Source organism: Zootoca vivipara, chromosome 1 (genome assembly GCF_963506605.1).
Source record: "Zootoca vivipara chromosome 1, rZooViv1.1, whole genome shotgun sequence".
NCBI lineage: Eukaryota > Metazoa > Chordata > Lepidosauria > Squamata > Lacertidae > Zootoca > Zootoca vivipara.
Genome location: NC_083276.1, coordinates 78,653,923 through 78,678,472, shown reverse-complemented (window position 1 = coordinate 78,678,472; position 24,550 = coordinate 78,653,923). Strand labels below are relative to the sequence as shown.

The 24,550-nt window shown below is 44.6% G+C and overlaps 1 protein-coding gene across 1 annotated transcript in view; it reads left to right on the top strand.

The window, feature by feature from the left end:
- The window catches only part of B4GALNT4 (beta-1,4-N-acetyl-galactosaminyltransferase 4), a 157,563-nt gene that overhangs the window by 92,950 nt on the left and 40,063 nt on the right, over positions 1 to 24,550 (top strand). Inside the window, exons 3-7 of the mRNA XM_035122823.2 lie at positions 9,677 to 9,787; positions 17,064 to 17,159; positions 18,385 to 18,475; positions 18,944 to 19,044; positions 22,444 to 22,511. Of these exons, the coding sequence (XP_034978714.2) occupies positions 9,677 to 9,787; positions 17,064 to 17,159; positions 18,385 to 18,475; positions 18,944 to 19,044; positions 22,444 to 22,511 (467 nt within the window). The remainder of the gene's footprint in view (positions 1 to 9,676; positions 9,788 to 17,063; positions 17,160 to 18,384; positions 18,476 to 18,943; positions 19,045 to 22,443; positions 22,512 to 24,550) is intronic.

The following is a 24,550-nucleotide window of genomic DNA, read 5'->3' as shown; positions in this document are numbered from 1 at the left end:
GGGGGGAGGGGAATTGCCCAAGGAGTTTGTAGAGTAGGTGGGGCTCGGGAGGCAGCAAGCGCTTACTGTGTCCATTCAATGAAGGGAGCTCACTTTTGATCACATTCCGCTATCTTTTTGCTACCAGATGATTAATGTTATTACAGCTTCATTTCTTCGTCCTCGCTAGAGCTGATTGCTGGATTCGTGAGGAAATGTCACATTCTTACTTCACCTTAACTCCTGTGAACTGCGGTTGTGTTGAATTCCCCTTGTTGAATTTCTTAATAATAATAATAAATTTTTTATTATTATTTATACCCCGCCTATCTGGCTGGGTTTCCCCAGCTACTCTGGGTGGCTCCCAACAGAACGCTAAAAACAGAATAAAACTTCAAACATTAAAAACTCCCCTAAACAGGGCTGCCTTCAGATGTCTTCTAAAAGTCAGATAGTTGTTGATGGGAGGGCATTCCATGTTAATAGCCATCACCAACCACATTCTGTCTATACTGTGGCATTGTAGGCCTCATGACTGCAAATTGCATGAATTTGTGTTGGCCAAAATTTCCAGTTTCGGTTTCAGCAACGAACAAGTTGCTCAGCCTGCAAAATAGGAAGCCTTTTTATTTTAGAAATCTATGTCCATTTTTTTTGTTTGTAAACCCCCCCAGTGGCTCACAATAAAACATATTAATAGCAGGCATTCGGTGTGTGACCTTGCAGTGAATCTCGGTGTGCAAGCCATGTTTCTCCTCATTCATAAAGTAGGGTTATCAATATTTACTTGACGTATAAGTTTTATAACAAACTGCTTAGAATTCTATTGGCACAGAAAAATCCATAGAATGAAGACTCTGAAAATTGAGCCCCCTGTGCCCAGAGTGAATGATGCATCTCTTGAGTACCCACCCACTCAAGAAAGCAGCGATGCTGCTAGTGACACAACAAAGTGGAATTCCACAAAGGACGTTTATGTGATTAGACAACTGCTGTGTGAGTGGGTAGAGGAAGCGCTGAATGGAAGGGAAGTGTTACCAGGGCCCTTTACAAGCTGCTATCAATTATCACCCAGCCAATCAATAAGCCACTCTTCAGAGCCCAATGGTTACTGAGCAAATCTGTTTTAAATGCAAAGCTGAAAGGGGGAGATGGTGAAAGTGAACAAAGTATCGAACACTATCCTGCTCTCCGGTTTGTTTTTTTAAAGCTAGAATGAATGTCTGTAACACAGTTGGCTTCATTATGGCAGATCTCCAGGTGTCACAATCAGACGGCAGTGTTCTTGCTAATTCTAAGCAGGGTATATCCACCCACCTTTTATTCTCTTCCTACTTGTGTGGAGTCAAGGTGGGCTGCAACTTGCTCTACATTTTTACGTTATCTCAGCTGCGCGGCAGGAACTGCAATAGCCTTGCTCTCCTCCTTGTGCCACTGAGGTTGTGTGAGAAGTCCTGGATTATGCTGGAGGAGCCAAGTAGCTAGTGCCAGCTCTGGGTTTGAGTGTACCCTGGACACACTCTTATATTGATGAGCTGTTGCATAAAAGAGCAGCAAACCTAACTCTTTAAAAATTACTTATTTTTGTGTTGTGTGTGTGGGAGGGGTGCTTATGTGATTCTTTGCCTCAGGTACCAGAATAACTTGTCAAAAGAACCTTGGTTTGTGTGTGGGAGGGGGCACTTAACTGCACCACCTCGGGCAGAATAATGGATCGGACCATCCTTGCAAATAGACCCAGGTAAGTTGGACCAGCATGAGTTGTGAAGGGCTTTGCTGTGTGTATTATGAAGTAATGGGCCTGCTCAGCATTGCTAAGTGAAGATCTATGACTAACTGGAGCCTCAAGTGTCTGACTGGCACTTTTGTGTATAATAAAAACATTAGGCACTAATTCTCCTCAGCATTTCCTCTGAGCTTCTGGGGAGAAGCTGTGGCAAGAGATCTCAGTAATCACGAATTCTGATATTGTTTTGAGCCATTGAGACCAAGATCTATATTACTTTGGGGGATCCCAGTGACTATGTCGTCTTGATGGGCTCCTGCGCAAGGGTCCATGAGCTACAGTGTTCCAACTGCAGCTGTGTGTGAATGGGCATTTGTGTCACAGTCAGCCACAGCCTCAGCACTCGAGAGGGGCAACTTGAGGTGCCCATTTCCTCATAGCCCGTCTTTCATACCAGGTCACTTTTCCTTCCTGCCCTTTTTCATTTCCCCCAAATGTATAAATATTCAGGAGCATTTGTGTAACTGCCATGCATGTATTGTCCTCAGACCTGTGGTGGTATTCAGAATGCCGTTTTATTAAAGGCAAAGGGTTTTGTTGCCCTGGAACCAGGCCTGTCTCAGTGCCAAAGTGGAAATTGCAAAATGGGGCATTTCCATATTAATCCCCATCCCTACCCAAGACCTTTTGTCATATCTGTTCCCAGGCAGCATGTATTTGGCCTGCACATAAGAGGCAGGCAGTCCCTTGCTTGCTTCTGAAGAGATGTCTGAACTAAGTGGAAGTCGGCTCAGAAATAATAGTATTAGATGTGGCTGCCATCAAAGGCTTTTTGTTCCTTGTCCTCGCTGGATGATGCTATAATAATCTCTGCTGCCTGCGTGTGTGAAGATTTCTCTCTTAGAGGTTTGATCACACACTTGAGACAGAGAGGGAGGACACAGAGCAATATTTGGGAGAAGGCTCACGGCGTGTAGCCAAGAGCCATGCTGAGAAGCAGAGACTATAGGAGCCATTTTGCTACCAGATAACTGCAGGGATGTGTTGTGTATCAAGAGACCTTGAGCTTGTGACAAAGGGCATGGCAATAGTACCACTACTCCACCAGCATATGGCAACTGTCTCAGGGTGAGCTCATCATCTTCACTAAACGGGGAGTGGGGCATTGTCCCTGTTCTTCAGATGTCAAGTCTAGGGGAAACTGAGTAAGATGCTTGATCAACATCGTGCCACATGTTGGCATAAATTGGGTGGCAGCCACTGAGAATCTTGGTTCTGGCAGGCCCTTGATCAGTCCAGTCTCTGGCTCTTCCTAAGTCAATAACATTCTTGTGCAGTTTATCCTCAGAAACAGCTCCTTTTATGTGGAATGCAGAAAAGTGCCCTACACTAGGTCAGACCATTGGTCCATCTGGTTCTCCAGGGTTTCAAACAGGAGTCTTTCCCAGATTTACCTAGAAATGTCAGAGATTGAACCCATGGCCTACTGTATGCAGTATATATGCTTCCACCTTGGAGCTAGCACTCCTCACCTCAGAGTTCTTCCACGTTTTTTGTGAGCAGCAGACCGCCACCCTGCACACCCCATCTTCCCATGTTAGTAATACAGATCACCAGCTCTTTTACAATATGTGCTCAAGGCTAAGAGGAAGGTAGGAAGGTTTTGACAGAGATCTATTCCAGGCTTAGTGGGTAAGTATGGTCCAACAGCTGCCAGATGGTTGTAACTGCAGGTCTACCAGGAAACATTGCTGACTTTGGGACGTGCTCAACTTTTCTGGGAAAGTGAGAGAAGGCTCTTCTTTGTAATCCTTCAATGGAGGGACAGAAGAAATTGCATCTTTGCACGGGCTCACCACCCAAGCCCACAAAGCTCAAAATGCAGACTTGGGGTGAAATCAAGTAGCCACTACTATGTGCTGGCTATGTCGAAACTTCCTGTGCTACCGTTCTGTTCGTGTGGATATCCTGCTACCTTTAGCCTCTGACTGCATGATAAGCCGAACATCTCTACGTACACTCACACCCAGATTTTTTTAGTAGTTTAGGGACCATTCTCATGTTTGGGATGGAGATGAATGGCTGGCTAGTCAGAGCCAGTTGTAAAGTGCCCGGAATACAGATAAGTATTAATGTGCTTCCATTCTTAAGCTGGTGTGGGCTGCCCACAGGGAGGGTCTGGGGAAGAGGTGAGAAATACCCTGCTGATCTCAAGCCCCAGATGTGGTTTATGCTTCCTCTACTCTTCACTAGTTGCAGCTGGCCAAGAATTAATTCTGCCAGACTAGGAGTTTGACAAGGAGTCATTTATCACAGGCTAAGGCTTTTGTTTCCTCCTTTGAGTACCCTAATCGGCTGAGTAATTCGTCTCTTTATAATGAGGACTGGATGGCACAAACTGACTGGGGCAGGCCTGAGTCGTTTCCTTTCTGCCTCCGCATGCAAATAGGGCCCAAAGAGTCAGAGGGCACCCCATAATATCTCCTATTCTCTTGCACACTTTCCACATACATTCTCCAAGTCTTTCTTCCTGAATTTTCATTATTTTTTTTAATGGTGTCTTTTATGTATCAGTGCTACATGTGTGCACCTGTATGTTGTCTCTTGTCTTCAGAATGGATATTGTTACTTTTTCCATGGCGAATCACATTCTGCCGTGTTATATTCTCTTTGCTCTTGTCCTGAAGCCACCCTGGGCAGGGCAGTCTTGAGCAGGTCGCGCGCCCTGGCGCTGAGGGGCGGAGATTGCTCCGGCGCCCCCGCCCTCGCAGGGCGCAGCATGGCTTCCACGTGGCTTTGCCGCGCAGTGCCCTGCCTACCGGCCCGGCGCCCTGACGCCCCGCACCACCAGGACTCTACCTAGAGCCGGCCCTGACCCTGGGATCTCTTCACGTTTTGAAGCACCTCTGCTCTGTTTTTCCCTGAAGTTCAGAAACTAGACTTTAGATGCTTTGTGAGATAGGATCGGGTATGAGCTGTGTCCTGGTGAGAAAGTGGAGACATTCTTGGAAGACAGGAAGCGGCGCCAGTCAGTTAACACCATCCTGCTTGTAACACATCACTTGGGAGTGTTATTGCATGCACTCAGTAAAGCGGAAGAGATCTGGGTTTTTTTAATCAAGGGTATATCCTAGCCAGCAATAGTCTACTCACTGGAAATGTAAGAACTGCATAAGAAATAGCTTTAAAATCCAACTATAAACATTTGGAAGTAAATTCTGTTCCATTGTTTCAAGGAGAAATTTACTTCCAAATAATTAAACTTGGGATCACAGATTTTGCATGTTCATTCAAAAGCAAGTCCCATTGATTTTATGGAAATACTCTGTGTTGACTCTAAACATACCTTGCTTCTCCATGTTATTATAATAATAGTAATAGTAGTAGTAGTAGTAATAATAACAATTATTATACAGAGATGAAAAAGAAAACAATGCCCGACCTGAAGAATATGGAGCAGATGATTCAGCAGGGAAAACATAGCCCAGAACAAGTAAGGAGGTTGTTGTTGTTTAGTCGTTTAGTCGTGTCCGACTCTTCGTGACCCCATGGACCATAGCACGCCAGGCACTCCTGTCTTGCACCGCCTCCCGCAGTTTGGTCAAACTCATGCTCGTAGCTTCGAGAACACTGTCCAACCATCTTGTCCTCTGTCGTCCCCTTCTCCTAGTGCCCTCAATCTTTCCCAACATCAGGGTCTTTTCCAATGATTCTTCTCTTCTCATGAGGTGGCCAAAGTATTGGAGCCTCAGCTTCACGATCTGTCCTTCCAGGGAGCACTCAGGGCTGATTTCCTTAAGAATTGATAGGTTTGATCTTCTAGCAGTCCATGGGACTCTCAAGAGTCTCCTCCAGCACCATAATTCAAAAGCATCAATTCTTCGGCGATCAGCCTTCTTTATGGTCCAGCTCTCACTTCCATACATCACTACTGGGAAAACCATAGCTTTAACTATACGGACCTTTGTCGGCAAGGTGATGTCTCTGCTTTTTAAGATGCTGTCTAGGTTTGTCATTGCTTTTCTCCCAAGAAGCATGCGTCTTTTAATTTCGTGACTGCTGTCACCATCTGCAGTGATCAAGGAGCCCAAGAAAGTAAAATCTCTCACTGCCTCCATTTCTTCCCCTTCTATTTGCCAGGAGGTGATGGGACCAGTGGCCATGATCTTGGTTTTTTTGATGTTGAGCTTCAGACCATATTTTGCGCTCTCCTCTTTCACCCTCATTAAAAGGTTCTTTAATTCCTCCTCGCTTTCTGCCATCAAGGTTGTGTCATCTGCATATCTGAGGTTGTTGATATTTCTTCCGGCAATCTTAATTCCGGCTTGGGATTCATCTAGTCCAGCCTTTCGCATGATGAATTCTGCATATAAGTTAAATAAGCAGGGAGACAATATACAACCTTGTCGTACTCCTTTCCCAATTTTGAACCACTCAGTTGTTCCATATCCAGTTCTAACTGTAGCTTCTTGTCCCACATAGAGATTTCTCAGGAGACAGATGAGGTGATCAGGCACTCCCATTTCTTTAAGAACTTGCCATAGTTTGCTGTGGTCGACACAGTCAAAGGCTTTTGCATAGTCAATGAAGCAGAAGTAGACGTTTTTCTGGAACTCTCTAGCTTTCTCCATAATCCAGCGCATGTTTGCTATTTGGTCTCTGGTTCCTCTGCCCTTTCGAAATCCAGCTTGCACTTCTGGGAGTTCTCGGTCCACATACTGCCTAAGCCTGCCTTGTAGAATTTTAAGCATAACCTTGCTAGCGTGTGAAATGAGCGCAATTGTGCGGTAGTTGGAGCATTCTTTGGCACTGCCCTTCTTTGGAATTGGGATGTAGACTGATCTTCTCCAATCCTCTGGCCATTGCTGAGTTTTCCAAACTTGCTGGCATATTGGGTGTAGCACCTTAACAGCATCATCTTTTAAAATTTTAAATAGTTCAGCTGGAATATCATCACTTCCACTGGCCTTGTTATTAGCAGTGCTTTCTAAGGCCCATTTGACTTCACTCTCCAAGATGTCTGGCTCAAGGTCAGCAACCACACTACCTGGGGTGTACGAGACCTCCATATCTTTCTGGTATAATTCCTCTGTGTATTCTTGCCACCTCTTCTTGATGCCTTCTGCTTCTGTTAGGTCCTTACCACTTTTGTCCTTGATTATGGTAATCTTTGTACGAAATGTTCCTTTCATATCTCCAATTTTCTTGAACAGATCTCTGGTTTCCCCCATTCTATTGTTTTCCTCTATTTCTTTGCATTGCTCATTTAAGAAGACCCTCTTGTCTCTCCTTGCTGTTTTTTGGAAATCTGCATTTAGTTTCCTGTATCTTTCCCTATCTCCCTTGCATTTTGCTTGCCTCCTCTCCTCCGCTATTTGTAAGGCCTCGTTGGACAGCCATTTTGCTTTCTTGCATTTCCTTTTCCTTGGGATGGTTTTCGTTGCTGCCTCCTGTATAATGTTACGAGCCTCCATCCATAGTTCTTCAGGCACTCTGTCCACCAAATCTAAATAGTACAAGAATATTTGGCTAGTTTAGATGTATTCAAGTCTCCAGGGCCAGATGAACTACATCCAAGAGTATTAAAAGAACTGGCAGAAGTGATTTCAGAACCACTGGCAGTTATCTTTGAGAATTCCTGGAGAACAGGCCAAGTCCCAGCAGACTGGAGGAGGGCAAATGTCCCTATATTCAAAAGGGGGAAAAGGGAGGACCCAAACAATTACCGCCCAGTCAGCCTGACATCAATACCAGGAAAGATTCTAGAGCAGACCATTAAGCAAACGGTCTGTGAGTACCTAGAAAGAAACGCTTTGATCACTAAAAGTCAGCATGGGTCATGTCAGACTAATCTGATCTCATTTTTTGACAGAGTCCAAAGCCTGGTAGACGAAGGGAATGCTGTGGGTGTAGCATATATTGTTTTAAGCAAGGCCTTTGACAAGGTGCCCCATGATATTCTTGTAAAGAAGCTGGTAAAATGTGGGCTAGACAATGCTACCATTCAGTGGATTTGTAACTGGCTGACTGACCGAACAAACAAACCCAAAGGGTGCTCATCAATGGCTCCTCTTCATCCTGGAGAGAAGTGACTAGTGGGGTGCCACAGGGTTCTGTCTTAGGCCCAGTCTTATTCAACATCTTTATCAATAACTTGGATGATGGGCTTGAGGGCATCCTGATCAAGTTTGCAGATGACACCAAATTGGGAGGGGTGGCTAATACCCCAGAGGACAGGATCACACTTCAAAATGACCATAACAGATTAGAGAACTGGGCCAAAGCAAACAAGATGAATTTTAACAGGGAGAAATGTAAAGTACTACACTTGGGCAAAAAAAAAATGAAAGGCACAAATACGGATGGGTGACACCTGGCTTGAGAGCAGTACATGTGAAAAGGATCTAGAAGTCTTCGTAGACCACAAACTTGACATGAGTCAACAGTGTGATGTAGCAGCTAAAATAGCCAATGCAATTCTGGGCTGCATCTAGATCAAGGGAAGTAATAGTACCACTGTATTCTGCTCTGGTCAGACCTCACCTGGAGTACCGGTACTGTTTCCAGTTCTGGGCACCACAGTTCAAGAAGGATACTGACAAGCTGGAACGTGTCCAGAGGAGGGCAACCAAAATGGTCAAAGGCCTGGAAACAATGCCTTATGAGGAACGGCTTAGGGAGCTGGGCATGTTTAGCCTGGAGAAGACAATTTTAAGGGGTGATATGATAGCCATGTTCAAATATATTAAAGGATGCCATATAGAGGAGGAAGAAAGGTTGTTTTCTGCTGCTCCAGAGAAGCGGACACGGAGCAATGGATTCAAACTACAAGAAAGAAGATTCCACCTAAACATTAGGAAGAACCTCCTGACAGTAAGAGCTGTTTGGCAGTGGAATTTGCTGCCAAGGAGTGTGGTGGAGTCTCCTTCTTTGGAGGTCTTTAAGCAGAGGCTTGACAGCCATCTGTCAGGAATGCTTTGATGGTGTTTCCTGCTTGGCAGGGGGTTGGACTGGATGGCCCTTGTGGTCTCTTCCAACTCTATGATTCTATTCTTACTCTTATTCTTATTATGTTATACCGTGCCCATCTGGCTGGGTTTCCCCTGCCACTTTGGGCAGCCTCCAACAAAATATTAAAAATACAATCAAACATCAAACATCAAAAACTTCCCTAAACAGGGCTGTTGAATTTGGAGTGGGGAGGTGAGGTCAGTTTAATGTCACAGGCATAAAAAAGAAACTGCAAATACTGCTTATCCCTTTGACTAGTGTGCAGTTCCATTTGTTGTATCTCACTCATCCTCCCAAGAAATTCCTTTGATGCAGAATCTGTGGGTGGTCCTGATAGGGTTCTAACCAAATGCACATTAGGTACTACTAACCTGGGTGGGCTACTAGCCACAATGGCTATGCTCCACCTCTACTGCTAGAGGCAGTATGCCTCTTAAATACCACTTGCTGGGAATTATAGGGGGCAGAGTGCTGCTTGGGTACTTCCCACAGGCAGCTTTGTTGACCTCTGTGAGATCAGGTTGCTGGACTAGATGGATGTCTTCCTATATGTTCTTACGGTAAATGTGTTCAAAATGATTTTTTTCCTCCTCTTCCTCTTTGTTTCTGGATATAATTACCCACCCACCCCGCAGCTTCCCTGTCCCTACACTGTGGACTGAGGTGGTTTCAATTAATTGCAAGATTCTAGTTTGGAGGAGAATGATGTATTCCGTATGACATTAATGCATGAACTCCTACACCGGGTGCTGAGGTGACTTCCATGAAGCCAAACAATTTAGTGCTGCAGATAATTGATCCTGTCAAGCAGAGAGCATGTTGCGCTGGCAATAGCTAATAATAGAAATGACATTAGTACTTTCTGTTTTGTTCTCTCACCTTGGCCCTTTATGGGATTCATTCCACTTGGTGCTGAATTTGCTGTTGTTGCTTCTCCTCCTCCTCCTCCCTTCTTAACAGACTGAAGAGCAAGGCATTGATGGTTGGTTTTCAAAAAGACGTGGCCTTGACAGAGCTGGAAGACCCCCAAAGCCAAACGTAACCAGACATGTTCTGCCCTGGAGTGAGCAGGTAAGCTGGACAAAACACATTTTCAAGGAAGGGAGGCAATCTGGAGGGACAGGGTGGTTTGCAGAGGGGAAGTTTGGAAAATGATACTAATTGTGCAGTTATCAGCTGTGTGCAAAGGTGAAATCATTGGGCACAATTCTGATTAATAACCTTAATTAAGTCCCAGTGAAATGAATAACTGTGTAAGATCAGTACTGACCCTCTTTCCCAATTCCTGTTCATAAAGCTTGAGATACCAGCAGCAATTCCCCTCTTACAGTATTTGAACCCTTCTTGAACTGCACACTAATAACAACTGGATGCAGTTTTTAGATATTGATGCAGAGAAAATTACAGACACACATAATTAGACCAGGCGTCCAAGGCAGATCAGAGGCCAGTGTGCAATCGCTCCATCCTGCTCCATCACATTTGGTCCAGCCCATTTCACACTGATCTCCCAGCACTGTTTTACTTTTATCAGTTCAGGGTAAAGCCCAGCCTAGATTGACTGACACCTGCGCCTGGGCATCTGCCTGCTTAATGCACTCATGCATTATTCAGCCAGCATTCTGCCTGCCACCATGAAAAGCATCAGGAAGGTCCCGAAGAACTGTGGCAGGGAAGCTGTTGTTAGTGGGATGCATTGAGATGCCCGAGAGGGTAGGTGCTGAGTGATACTTATGGGAGGAGGGTGCAGTTTGATCACAGAGCCAGACCTGGGAGTTGAATCGCAAATGAGCAAATCCCACAGATCAGTAAGCACCATCAGCAGCCAGGCAAAAGAAGTCTGGGACATGCTGTGGCACATAATGGGCTTTGTTCGTTGATTTGTCAAGTGGTTAGGTCTCATTATCTGCGAGGTTTCACGGGAGGCTGGTCAGCATCCTCAGTAGCTTTGTGCAAAATGGCAACCTTGATATACATGACACCTATTGAGTAGTCAATCTTAAAACGTTTAGCCTCTCTTTCCAGAGAAGGTTCCCTGATGGCTGTGGGGAAGATCGTTTACTACAGACTGGTGGTGCAATGCATACCAGTTGGGGGGCTCCATGGTGCTTTCTTCAGCTGCCCCATTGGAAGGGAAATCCCTCCCCCTCTCATGATATCCTTCCCAGCAGCTTCTGTTTTCCTCAGCTCCTATGAATTAGTTAAGCACCATCGACTTCACTAAAGCGGCACATCTGCACCAGCTGATGATCCAGCCCTCCATTTGAAGTGCACAATAATGCCTAGAGGGAGCAGCAGCTGAGATGTGCCAGATTTTGATCCACAGACTTGAATCCAGAAAGCGGGGATGGTCATTAATCACTGTTTGAATTAGGACTCTGTTGTGATTATGGAGAGGAAGATTAAGAGTGTATTGCTATTAAGAGAGGAGCGGGCCCTTGTTAGCATCTCAGAAGGCTGTAGGCTCAAAAGTTACCATAGAGAAGTTTGCATATTATCCTCATAATGCTGAACTGTTTACTGTAGCCCTCCTTGTACCTCTCTGGTGTTGACAGTGCATGAGATGCCAGAATTTTTGGAGTCCAGTGTTAGCAGTCCCATGCTGTATAGGGAAAGTTTGTGGTTGCCACAGAATTTCTTTGCCAGGAGTATAGAACAAGGTTGGAAAAGGGCTCTCCGGCCATAGCTAGCTCTGTATACTGATTGGGCTTAGAATACCCGAGAAACTCCTGTCCCGTATGATGTTCCACGTTCACCACAGTCATGTAAAGAGACCACACTTTTGTTACCTTTGATTGCTACAAGAAGCAGGGCTTTCTCTACGTTGACACCAAACCTCTGAAACTTCTTCATTTACAGACCATAAGTAATACTAGGATATTTTTTTTTAGTTCAACCCCAGGCTTCCCCATCCAGGTGCCCTCCAGATGCTGTTGGACTACATTCTTGACCATTGGATGTGCTGGCTGGGGCTGATGGGCATTGTAGTCTTAACAACATCTAGAGAGCACCAGGTTGGGGAAGGCTGATCAAGACATTTGTACTCCACCAGGCACATACTTGAGGAAACTGATTCATTTAAGTTGACTTGATTTGATTGTATTGTTCCATAAGTTAGAAATTTAAATGTTTTAGTTGTTGTGGGGTTATGTATGCTTTATTGTTGTTGATTTCCATGGAAGGTTATTATGGGATAGGATAGAAACCTACAACTTTATAATGGTAGAACTATAGGCCTGTTATAGGAACTGAAGAGTTTTGGCTCACATGGTCCCCTCCTTAAGAGGCTGGTGTATGACCTTGCTCTGTATCTCTCAGGTGGATATCTGTAAATGGATGCCTAAACCAGGCATCCCCAAACTTCGGCCCTCCAGATGTTTTGGACTACAATTCCCATCTTCCCCGACCACTGGTCCTGTTAGCTAGGGATCATGGGAGTTGTAGGCCAAAACATCTGGAGGGCTGCAGATTGGGGATGCCTGGCCTAAACAGTTACTGCTGTGTTACTGATACCTGCAGATGGTGCTGTGAAGTAGCCCATACCAAAACTGTGGCTTGTCTGTGCCACCACAATTGTGCTAGATGGTTTGAAACATAGTCCACATAGCAAGGAGCCATTCCTGATCTCAGCATTTGCTATTCATGTCAGGCTTGAAACATCAAATGACACATACATATGTGACTGCCTAGTCCTACTGGTAGAAAGGACTGTACCACCTCAGAAGGCACACAAGAGATCATTTATTTGACAATGCCCCCATATTAAATTCTCCTTGTGTTTGTAAAAACAGAGAAGGTTTCTAGCATTAGCCTTCCCCCTGACATATTATTTATTATTTATTATTATATTTATTGAATTTATATATTGCCCTATACCTAGAGGTCTCAGGACAGTTCACAGAACAAAATCAAAATATAAAACCACAAAATAGATAATCAAAATAAAAACAACCCAATACTACGCCTCCGTTGAATGCACACAAACATGTGTACCAACCTTGCATTTCCACAGGTAAATTAGTTTGCCCACAATTACCGTACACTTTACTCATAAGGGCTCCAGCCTACAGTTTCAAGCAGCAGGATGGCACAGCTACTCAGTAGTAGACCTGTTCATGAATAAAGGCCCCAACTTGCCTTTTACCCTTCTTTGTATCGTGTGTTCCCCTAATTATTCCTGCATTGTACTTTGCACATGAGTATTGTAAATGTGCATGGAATGTGCACAGAATATTTTGCTTGACCAGAGGTAAAGGAAAGTGTTTGGAGGAAGGGCCACAGCTCAATGGAAGAACAACTGTTTTGAGTGCAGAAGGTCTTAGGTTCCATTTCTGGCATCTCCAGGTAGAGCTGGGAACTGTCTGAAACCCAGGAAGAGCACCTGCCTGTTGGTGTAAACACTCCTGAGCTAGATGGACCAATGTTCTGACTCTGTATAAGATAGCTTCCACTCAGAGCAGTCTAGAAAGCCTGGCATCCAAGAGAGAACCTTTTCATTAAGAAATGGCTGCATTGCAAGTGTATTTCTATATATTCATTACACTACCATATTCTGTGAACCAGTCCCATATTATGCTTTGTCCTGCTGAAAGGGTAGCCAATAGTAATAATGGGGGGGGGAGTATATTGAGCATATGAAGTCAATTAATTAGATGATTGTGCTTAACCACTAAAATAAGCCTCAGAGGGCTGGAAAAAAATAATGAGAAAGAAGTTAAGAAATAATGAGAGAGAGAAATGGGCAAAAGAAGAGCAGCCTGCCAGAACTGGGGCATCTCTTCATTACAAAATCAAACCAATTAAAATGCCACAGATCTCCACCCCCAAGAAATCCTGGGAATCATAGATCTGTGGGTGGGTGGGGCTAAGGGTCTAACAGTAAATTCTCAACATTCTAACAAAGCTACGGTTCTCACAAGTCTTTGAGGATGCCATAAGAAAGAGCTTTAAAACCAGCTTATGTTTATACTGGCCTCCTTCACCCATGACACGTGAGCCTTTTGAGGCGGCACAGCCCTTTGTAGCACTCCCATAAATGCATGCGTCATGTGTGGGTGCAAATAATAATAATAATAATAATAATAATAATAATAATAATAATAATAATATATTTATACCCTGCCCATCTGGCCACCCCTCCCCCCCCGCCACAGAGTGAAAATGGCAGTCGCTTGGTTTGGGTTAGCATTAGATACAGACCTAGGTTCATAGTTTGTCTCGCTCCAAACAAACCATGAGCTGTAGCCAATGTTTGTCCTTAACTTACCACTTATGGTTTCAGGGCCGTCTTAAGCACATCCAGCGCGGTGGCACAAAGGTCCCTCCGGCGCCCCCTCCCTTTCCCAAAATTTAGCCTGGGGTGGAGGGCGCTGTTGGGGCTGCCTAACTACAGCCCGCTGTCCAGCTGCCCAAGGAGCAGGAGGCGGTTGTCATGCCACCGCCTGAGGGAAAGCATCCCACGCGTCCCTTGGGAAGAGCTCCGCCGCCTCAGCGTGCACGTTTCAACCAAATCCGCATTCTGCACCAAGCCTTCCAGCCCCACTGGTAGGAGCAGCTGCAGCCGCGGCCGCTGCCTTAGCAAGGAAATTGGAGCAACGGCAAGCAGACGGGAAGCTTGCGCCGAGGGTCCATGGTGTTGCGCGTGTCTCCCCACGCACTCCTTACCTTGGCCGTCTGCATCGTGGGGGCCTGGACCCTCAGCCCGGCCAGGCGTACAAGGTCACCCGCATCCCGGACGGTGGCCGCGCGGACTGGATGGACCTCAGCTGCTCTTTGGGGACATCCTGGTGAGGGAGGGATCTGTGCCTCCGTCAGCGGCGGGGGGAGAGGAACGACTGACGAGAAAGCTTGCTGCTGCCGGCGCTCTCCCCCCCCCCACGGCTTCCTCTCCTCCTCTTCTTGCAGAATCAGGGAGACTCCTAGAGTGGCACCATGCACCTGCTGCCACTCTAGGAGTCTCGCTGGTTCTGCAAGAAGAGGAGGAGAGGAAGCTTTTGCCGCCTCTCATGGAGCTCCTGGCTGCCGCGCTCAACCAGACACCAGCCGTTCGGCGTCCCTTCGGCGCCTCTGGTGGCCAGGCGCCCTGGTGCATTGCGCCACCCAGCCCGGGCCTAGAGCCGGCCCTGTATGGTTTATTGGGTAGAGACAGACCACAAGCCTGGGTTTGCCCATGGCTTGGCTGCAGGTAGCAAAGCAGCCAAAGAACTTGAAGAGAAGTGGCTGTGGTTTTCACTCTGCACACATGTATGCTTGCTCGTTCATACTTAGCCATGTTCTGGCTAGCATTGCATGCAAAATGAGCCAGTGTGATATGACAATATGTGGTGCATGCTGTTTTAAGTACAGAGGCTTGGGGTGGGGGCCATTGGGGGATGGGCATCATCCCTGGGACAGTTATGTGAGCTGGATATAGCTAAATCTGGGAAAGCGTTTTCATAATAAGGGGATATGGACTAATTAGCAATCATCGTTAAAAGAGCCACAGCTGATACATTTGATATGACATGGTCACAAAGTAAGTTTTAGTACCTGTATTGTATTCCTAACACAAGGCAAGGCTACTGTCAGAGTGTGGATGTTGTTTGTAGAAGGAAGCAGTTATTGTTCCAAATTCTGGCTGGTACCTTGCCTGTGAGGAATTAATAACCTGAGTGGTTCGAAACAGGAGAGAAGTAATTATGGAAAGGAGTTTTTACCTTCTGAAATTTCATCCCGATTATGCCTACCCAGGAAACGCCTCCCTAGCTTTTTAATTCAGTTAAGGTCCTCTGCATTGATCAGTGTGACCATCACTGACCTGGCTTCTGTTGTGCTGATTATGCCACAAGTATATGTACACAACACAGGATGTTTAAGGAGTAATCAGTAACATCACTCCATGCTTGAATGGGAGTAGAGTCCTTGATGCCCTTAATTGCACTGGGCCAGATCTCCATACTGGCCCTAAATAAACAGCTGGTTCAATAGATGCTGCATATACTGCTCTACCAAACAGGAGGCTCTGCATCCAGTTCCAGCTTGTTTGAGTTGCCTAGTCTGAGCCCAAAATGATAGCTGTAATTGAAGAGCTTGGGCTCATACTGCATGCGTAGGGCCTCTGGTTTTTCTTGAGGGTGGGGGTGGGCGTAGGTGGGATGGCAATTAAAGTTGCTACTGAGGTATGTGACGTAAATCAGTATCAGAACCCGCCATACACCACCTCCAGCTATGTTAAAAAGGGATGTGTTAACTGCAGTGGGACAGCTCTGTACAAAAATTGGAAGGCAACAACCAAACCCAAGGAAAGTAATGACTCAGAAAAGTAATGGAATTTGCTAAGCTAGCCAGTACATTAACTGCATAACATGATTCTATTGCGTCTTACATTTCAGTGCTTGAAGAATAGAGATCTGTTGCTCATTATGTGTCAAATGTCCTCTCTGTTGCTAAAGCAGATCACAAGTATCTGAATGTCTTTTGAAAATGTTTTATTTTTATTTTTGATTACATGTTAGTGTTGTTAGCCCATATTATTTTACTTTAAATTTTCTGATAACTATGTTTTGCTATATACATGTTATATATATTTTTAATGCTGGAGAGCTACAAATAGGGAAGAAGAAGAGAATCGAGTAGCTTGAGCTCAGAGTTTATGATTTTGGGGTGAAGCAAAGATAACTTTATATTTTCACAAAGGCTTTGTGTATTCTTCCTATTCCTCTTGTTTAAGACATGAGGTTAAAATATTTTTGCTCCTGGCACATCGCTTATGACGCTGGTGTTCACTGCAGTAAACACATACCGTGTGGATGATATATCCACATCTTTAGACAAGTTTGCATCATGGACCTGTTAGGGTTCCCAAGCTCTTGTACACAAATGTTGAAAGATGAAGATACATCTTTGCTGTGAGGAACACTGGTGTGCCTGCAGCAGTCAGCAGAGAAAGGACCAAAAGTCAGTGGCAGAGCAGGAGGTCCCATGCAAGAAGTCCCAGATTCAATCCCTGGCATCTCTAGGTAGGATTGGAAAGACTTCTGGCCTAGGGGTGCCATCTAGGGGGCTGAGGACCCCCCTAAAAATTTCAAAGAGGGGGTTGGTCCCCTTCAATATTCCACAGGCTCAGCTGGCCTACCCATGTCTGCAGCAGGCCTTAGGTGTACACCTGGCACCACCAGGAGAAGGAGGTATTGCAATACTGCGATAGTCTTTTAGGGCTCCTGTCACCGTTCAGGATTGTGTTGCACTATGTAATTTTTATATTCTCTCTCTGTCACACATGTACACACACACACAGGCATACATACACCCACTCACACAGAATTGCCTCAAAGAGCTTGTATATAGCCTAAATGTTGTTCTTCTGCAGTACAAAGGGAAAGCAAACCTTCATGTATTTGAAGACTGGTGTGGAGGAGCTGTTGGGCACCTAAGGAAGAACCTGCATTTCCCCCTCTATCCGCATGTAAGTACAAGTGATTCTGCAAGATGAAGAGGCCAGTTCCTGCATAACTTCCAGGAGGGAGGTTTCTGTTAATCTCTTTGTGTGCAGTAAATATCCATAGCCACTGTTGCAGTAAATTTTCATTCTGCTAGTAACTAGGGCATTTAACTTGATCTAAATGCTAATGAAATCCACAAGTGTAGTTCTTTTGATTTCAGCAGGCCAGTATCAGGATAAGGTTTATCCAATGAGGTGTGTTCCTTATGTTGCTGGACTGCAACTCCCATCATCCCTGACCATTGGCCATGCTGGGTGGGCTGATGGGAATTGGAGTCCCAGCAAGATTTGGAGGGCACCACATTGACTGCTTCTGGGCTATGGTATCCCATTCCCATGTTCACATCCTTGTGCCTGTCCCAGCTTTAAGACAAACAAAATCAAGGAGGCTGACTTACTTCCATGCAAGACACTGGCAATGTATTACTCTTACGATGATACATCTGCTAAGGGCTCATGCTACACATGGAACTTCTGAATGAATCTCCCTAAAAGACACTTGAGTGGAAGGAGGAATTTGAAGAGGAGGCTTGGCGAATATAAATCATTCTCTGTTTTCCAGTGTGTAAGCATGTTCCCAAGATATCTTCTGAGCAAGGCTTTTGCAGGGAGCTGAGTAAATGCTGACTAGTGATGGGTCTACCAGCTTGTTATTGTATTGCTGTTTGATATATTTTAGCCGACGCTTTAGTTATTTAAACTTTTATTGTAGACAAGAAGAATCCACTGACAGCATACAAATCAATATGGCTAACTTGACCCAACAATCCCCCCTTTCACACATGAAAAACAAATCTCACTGTAGCCACTAAAGATAACCAACCATGCCCTAGCCCCCCCCACCTCCCTCTCTTTCCCCCTTCTTCCCTAACCTTATACTGTATACAACAATAATGTCCCACAAGAAATGTAATTGATCTATAGGAAAAAACAACCTGAAAAAAGAGACAATGCCTGTACTTTTGTAAATTATGAAAACCTTCAATAAAAATTATTTTTTATATTAGAAAACCCGTCTTTTATTGTATGGTTTGGTAGTGTGTTGAGGTGTAACCTGCACTGGGAGCAATAGAACTGATGAAGGGTATGATAAATATTGAACAAATTAATATAATATACATTTACTCAAGGCCTGTGTTGTGTAATATTACATTCAAACACTCTCTTCCTCTTTTCTTCTTGTTCTTAGACCCGCACAACAGTGAAAAAGTTGGCTGTGTCACCCAAGTGGAAGAATTATGGCCTCCGTATATTTGGATACATCCATCCCTTCAAAGATGGTGAGCTGAATTAACAACCCTTAACTCTGTCTGCAAAGCTGCGCTTCATTGCTGAGATCTCACCTTCTTCCCACTCAAAGATACCTTTGCCTTAAAGAAAATCATATGCAAATTGTTGCCCCTGCTCCTCATCTCTCACAGTGGGACCCGCTCCTTTCTAGGTCAAGAGGCTTCATGCCATCAGGACACTTCCAAATGTATCCCAGACTAGAGAAGTTAAGAAACTACCATCTCTCTGTCCCCCTTCTCCCACCCACTCACCAGTGACCAAGCATCATTCCAGGGGCTCTTGAGTCCCAGACCATGGCATTCAGTAGACATCTGACACATTGACTTGAAAAGGCTTGTCTCTGTCAGCCGCAACATACCCAGCCCACCAGCATATGAAATCTTTATTGCTCAAGCCTCCTGCTCTCACCTTCTCCTGTAGTCCACCCTGCAGCTCAGATTTTCTTCTTTGCCTTGTAGGGGACTTCCAGTTTTCTGTAGCTTCGGATGACAACTCTGAATTTTGGCTCAGCCCTGATGAGACTCCAGCCAATGCCCGTCTGGTGGCATTTGTGGGCAAGGTGGGAATCCATTTTTCACTTTCTCTTAGCTTCTCACATTGTAATAGGAAGGCCGATAGATACACGTTAGTGGCATTGTAGCATCTTTCCATGGATAGATGTGCTTCTTGCTGTCTTCTTACAAGCAATGCCATCTGGCGTCATCTCCCTGGTTCCTTGCTGGGATAGTTAAATGTAAATGTAGCCAGTAGTATTGCCACTGGGAGCCATATAAACCTCGAGCCAACTCAGCTGTGATTCTTACATCTGGAAGCCGCATAATTAAAACCTGGACCTATTATAACACAAAACACAAATATGTGTGTATATGAGTCTGTTATAAATGCCGTTGTGTTTCGATAGTAATGTTTTTCTGCAGCTGTGGCTCACAACCTGAGCCTTACACCTGGTTCGCTCAGTAACACTGATTTCAAGGTTAAGCCTGTGCACAGATGTGGCAGATATTTCTCTGCTTTGTTCTGACTGGGAAGGTAAAGCTCTTATTTCCACGGTGGCTGCAGAGAGAGCCTGTTTCACAGCCACGTTAGCAAATAGAGAAATTATGGAAATAAGGAGTCCTTTTCTCTATGTAAGGGGTGAGAAATGCACTTTGCCATTTCATAGCCGGCAAAATGGTTTGGATTTAAAACATTAAACTTGGCTCATACCGTGAAAGCTTTGCTATGTTGGGAAGAAACAAGCTAAGGAGCACAGCTAGGAACTAATGAAAGTATTGTCAGGTGGAGAGATCGGCAGTATTTCAAATTTCTATTCAAGTCTTCTGTCTGGTGCAATGCCTTAGAAATGCTCAAAAGCAACTTAGCAAGTGTTTCTTTGTCCATGTTGCCAGCATTTCCCTCTGGTTTTGCTCCAGAGCTTGAGATTTCCTGAGCCCAGGGAGAACCTGAATCCCTGTGCCATATATAAGCAGAGAAATAGAGACCATGGGTACAGAGATGATGCAGATACTCAGGCCAGTCCCATTTCTAAGGCCATTCAGCAAAAACAATTTCTTTGACAGAGATAGCAAAGTATGATTGTGGCCTCAGGGCATCACTTGCTTAGTGTTACTGTTGCCCTTGTGTTCAATGCTAACAGCATGCAGGAGGTGATAAGGAATTAGCGCAGGTTTCAGATTAGCGGGGTTAGACCTTTGACTAGGGTGGTTGCGGTTGTATATATTGTATATGTCTCTGTGTGCCATGCAAGCAATGAATCTGTCCATTCTGCTAGTTTCCCAGACTCTGCCCCTAGTTTCACTCCATCACAAACAGGATTGTTTTCATCACTGAAGTGTTGGAGGATATCATTTTAGGGGTTTATAGCTAATAACTACTGGAAGAATTGTGTTCCATATTGTGTTTTAAAGGTATATCACCACTCCAACAGGTCTGTCTGTGTTTTGAACCCAAGACATCTCATACACAACTTGAAAATTGTGGCCCCATGACCTATAGGTCTTAGGCCCAACCAGTGCGCTGTGGTCTAAACCACAGAGCCTAGGGCTTGCTGATCAGAAGGTCAGCAGTTCGAATCCCCGCAATAGGGTGAGCTCCCATTGTTCGGTCCCAGTTCCTGCCCACCTAGCAGTTCTAAAGCACGTCAAGTGCAAGTAGATAAATAGGTACCACGGCCCATAGAGCGAGATGAGCGCTGCAATCCCAGAGTCGTCCACAACTGGACCTAATGGTCAGGGGTACCTTTACCTTTACCTAATGCATGACAGTGGCAGACCTGTGTCTGCTCTGAAGCCTAGGGGTGGAATGCTAATTAAGTCTCAAAGTGGATATCTGTGCTAAATGCTGTTCTCACAACTGCCACTTTCCCCTCTTTTCAACAAGTGTTTATATCCTAGCCAAATTCATTTCCAGCATCAGAACACGGCTGGGGGCAGGGAGGAGAAAATCCTGTCAGATGAACTGTAAGAATGAAGTGAGGAGGGAAGGAACCAATACCTTCCACTCCTACATGCCCCTTTGGGAGTTTAAATCTCTCTTCCCCTGCTCTCTCTCTCTCTCTCTCTCTCTCTCTCTCTCTCTCTCTCTCTCTCTCTCTCTCACACACACACACACACACACACACACACCCACACACCCACACACTCACACATTTGAAGGCATGGGCCTGCTGCCCTGATCTGTCAACTGACCCATATGACTCCTTACTTTCATTACTGCCCCACTGCTATTGCCACTTCCCCCTTCCCCCTTAAAAATGCTTTTATTCATATAAGTTAAACAACGCATATGCAACAAAAGAAAACCTCCTCCATAGAAATTATGATGCAGCACAGAATATAGTCATGTTACATACCACTTCAAAGAGAAGGAAAAAAATCCAGATTATCCAATGCAATAAAATAAAAAATAGCACAGTATCAGAAATCAAACCAGCCAAAAGATTTTATTTGTTGTGTCTTCAAGATTATGAATGTCTAACCTTCCATTTGAAATTCTACAAGTTTCACAACTGCTCCCTTTTTCTCCGAACATTTCAGCAGTGCCCTTCCCAGTATACTTCAAAGGCTGCCTGGGTATTTCTGAAAGGTTTGGCACTGTCAGGCTATTCCAAATAGATCTATGGTCCGCAGTGAGTCTCTCAAGCCACTGGTGGGTAAAGCTATTGCCAAGCAAAGACTGGAAATTTGTTTCACCATTTGATTGTTCTGCTAACAAATAAAAGTAAACAAAATTAAATCTTCAGCATGCACAGTCAAGAAATTCAATGCTGCAGGTCCCAGGACAGCTGTAGCTCACTCCCTTTCGTGCATTTTAAATGAAAGCTTAAAGGCCAATGCTGAATCTTGTACATTTGCAATAGAAATGTACAAGCCCTGCAGGATTGTGGCAACGCCTTTTAACCTACCCATTACGGAGCTGTCTAGTCATGCAGACCACACTGTGAGACAAAGCTTGATTTTTCTTATATCAATTAACTCAGAGGTGACCTGATGGAAGGGATTATCATTTGATCTAGTGGCTTGGGTTTTGTGTGGCTGATATTAATTGCCAATAAGACAGTTTAGAAAAACCTTAGAGATTTGATTTTTTATAAGCGCTTTGTAGCACTAGGTATATAAAGCAGACCAGATCAGACACAAACTAGAAGATTGGAAATAAGATATCACAGTAACAGGAAGAAAAGTCTACCAGTTGAATTATGACAGCATTATATGAAGGGCTTTCCCCATATTCCTCTTAGTATAATTTATTTGCTTAGGAAATTAGGCATAGTTGCTGTGAATCAGCTTCAAGCTATTCCCCTGAAAGGTACTCAAAAACCATGTGGATTGTGATGTTCTAATCAACTTCGGCCAGTGCCATTCCTAATTTTCTTCTAGTTTTTTGGTATTGGTTTTGGCCTTTGATCAAAGATTGAATTTGGCCCCATATTCACATTCTTTCTCCTCTTCTTCTTTAGCTGGGCTCTGAGTGGACTGCCCCAGGAGAGTTCACAAAATTCAGCTCACAAGTTTCCAAGCCAATCCGGTAGGTGTTGCTACCCTGTCCTCCTTCTCATTCTAGACAGCTAAGGCTGTGCACACACATGAAGGTACTTTGAATGTGCTTAAAAGGTATAGTGTGTACACAACCCACACATGTCTACACCCTGTCCAGATTTTGTTGTAGGCCTGTGTGTGTGTGTGTGTGTGTGTGTGTGTGTGTGTGTGTCCCATCCGTCTGACCAGCCACTCTGGGCTGTGAGCATGTGAGATGTAATGCTAGCAAACCCTTGCCCATATCCCCCAGCATCTGATGTTAAATGTGGTGTGAGAATGCCCCCTCCAGAGCCATCCACCATATACAGCTGAAGCCATAGGTCACACACAACTCACATACGGAACTCACAGCCACAAGATGGGATGGTGGCCGCTAGCTTAGATCACTTTTTTAAAAAAATAATTTGACAAATTCATAGAGGATAGATCTCTCAGTGGTTTTTAGCTATGAAATTCCATGTTCACAAATAGTATACCAGCTTCTGGGGAGGCCTGTTGCCAGTTTGCTCCCAGAAGCATCTGGCTCACCCATGCTGGAAACAGAATGCTGAACCATATCTAGTAGGTATGATTATATATTTAAACAAAGAGGCGTTACTAATATTTTTATACAATTGCAAGTGTATTTTATGAAATTGTGCATGTTTTTAGAAAGTCCCCCCCCCCATTTTAGCAAGTGAGTATATGTTACTTAGATCTCAACATCTTGTATATGCTTCATTGTTGGAGAGATATAAAAGAAGGGAAGCTTATGTTCTGCTGGTGAAGCATGCAGGGTTGCCTTACTACACAGGGCGCTTTGTCAAAACCTTGGTACAATTAATGCCAATGGAAACTGTATATTTTGTGTCTCATTCACCACAATGGTGCAGAAGCAAGACATCCAGATAGTATTGGAAGGGCATGGAACAGCCAAGTCAGAAACCACCATTATTCTTTTCTTTATCCTTTATATCGGGGTGGCTAACCTTCTGTGGCTCAAGGGTCCCTTTGAGCATTTCCCACTCCCTCAAGATCTGCATGCCCACCAAGCCCATTTCACACACATGCATAGACTCATGTAGCGCAAAGGGTGGGACAATCAGTTTACACATGTAGACTCACTCAGCAGTTACAGGTAGGTAGCCGTGTTGGTCTGAGTCGAAGCAAAATAAAAAAAATCCTTCAGTAGCACCTTAAAGACCAACTAAGTTTATATTTTGGTATGAGCTTTCGTGTGCATGCACACTTCTTCAGATACACTAGAAACAGAAGTGTCAGACCCTATATATATACAGGGGGTGGTGGGGGTGGGTGGGAATGGGAGATGGGCTGATGGGAGTGGTAAACCTGTAGATGGGTGTTAATGGTTGCTGATGGCTGCAATTAGTCCTGGGCTGAGGTGCTAAAGAAAGCTTGATCATGCATAATGAGATAAGAATCCGATATCTCTATTCATCCCAGGTGCTTCCATGGTTTTAAGCTTGGTAATGATTTCCAATTCAGCAACTTCCCTTTCCAGTCTGTTCCTGAAATTTCTCTGTAATAAAACAGCTGCTTTGAGATCTTGTATAGAATGTCCTGGGAGATTGAAGTGTTCTCCTACTGGTTTTTCAGTCTTATGGTTCCTGATGTCAGATTTATGTCCATTTATCCTTTGGCGTAGGGTTTGGCCTGTTTGTCCAATATAGAGAGCTGAAGGGCACCGTTGGCATTTGATGGCATACACAATGTTAGAAGATGAGCAATTAAATAGTCCTGAGATGGTATGTTGGATGTTGTTGGGGCCAGTAATGATGTTGTCCGGGTGTATGTGGCAGCAAAGTTGGCATCTGGGTTTATTGCAGGCTCTGGTACCAGTGTCCATGTTAAGTCTGGTGGTTGTATTATTGTGGGTGAGGAGTTGTTTAAGATTGGGTGGCTGTCTGTAGGCAATGAAAGGTCTTCCTCCCAGAGCTTGAGAAAGGGAGCTGTCATTGTCCAGGAGAGGCTGTAGATCTCTGATGATGCGTTGTACTGTTTTAACTTGGGAGCTGTATGTGATGACTA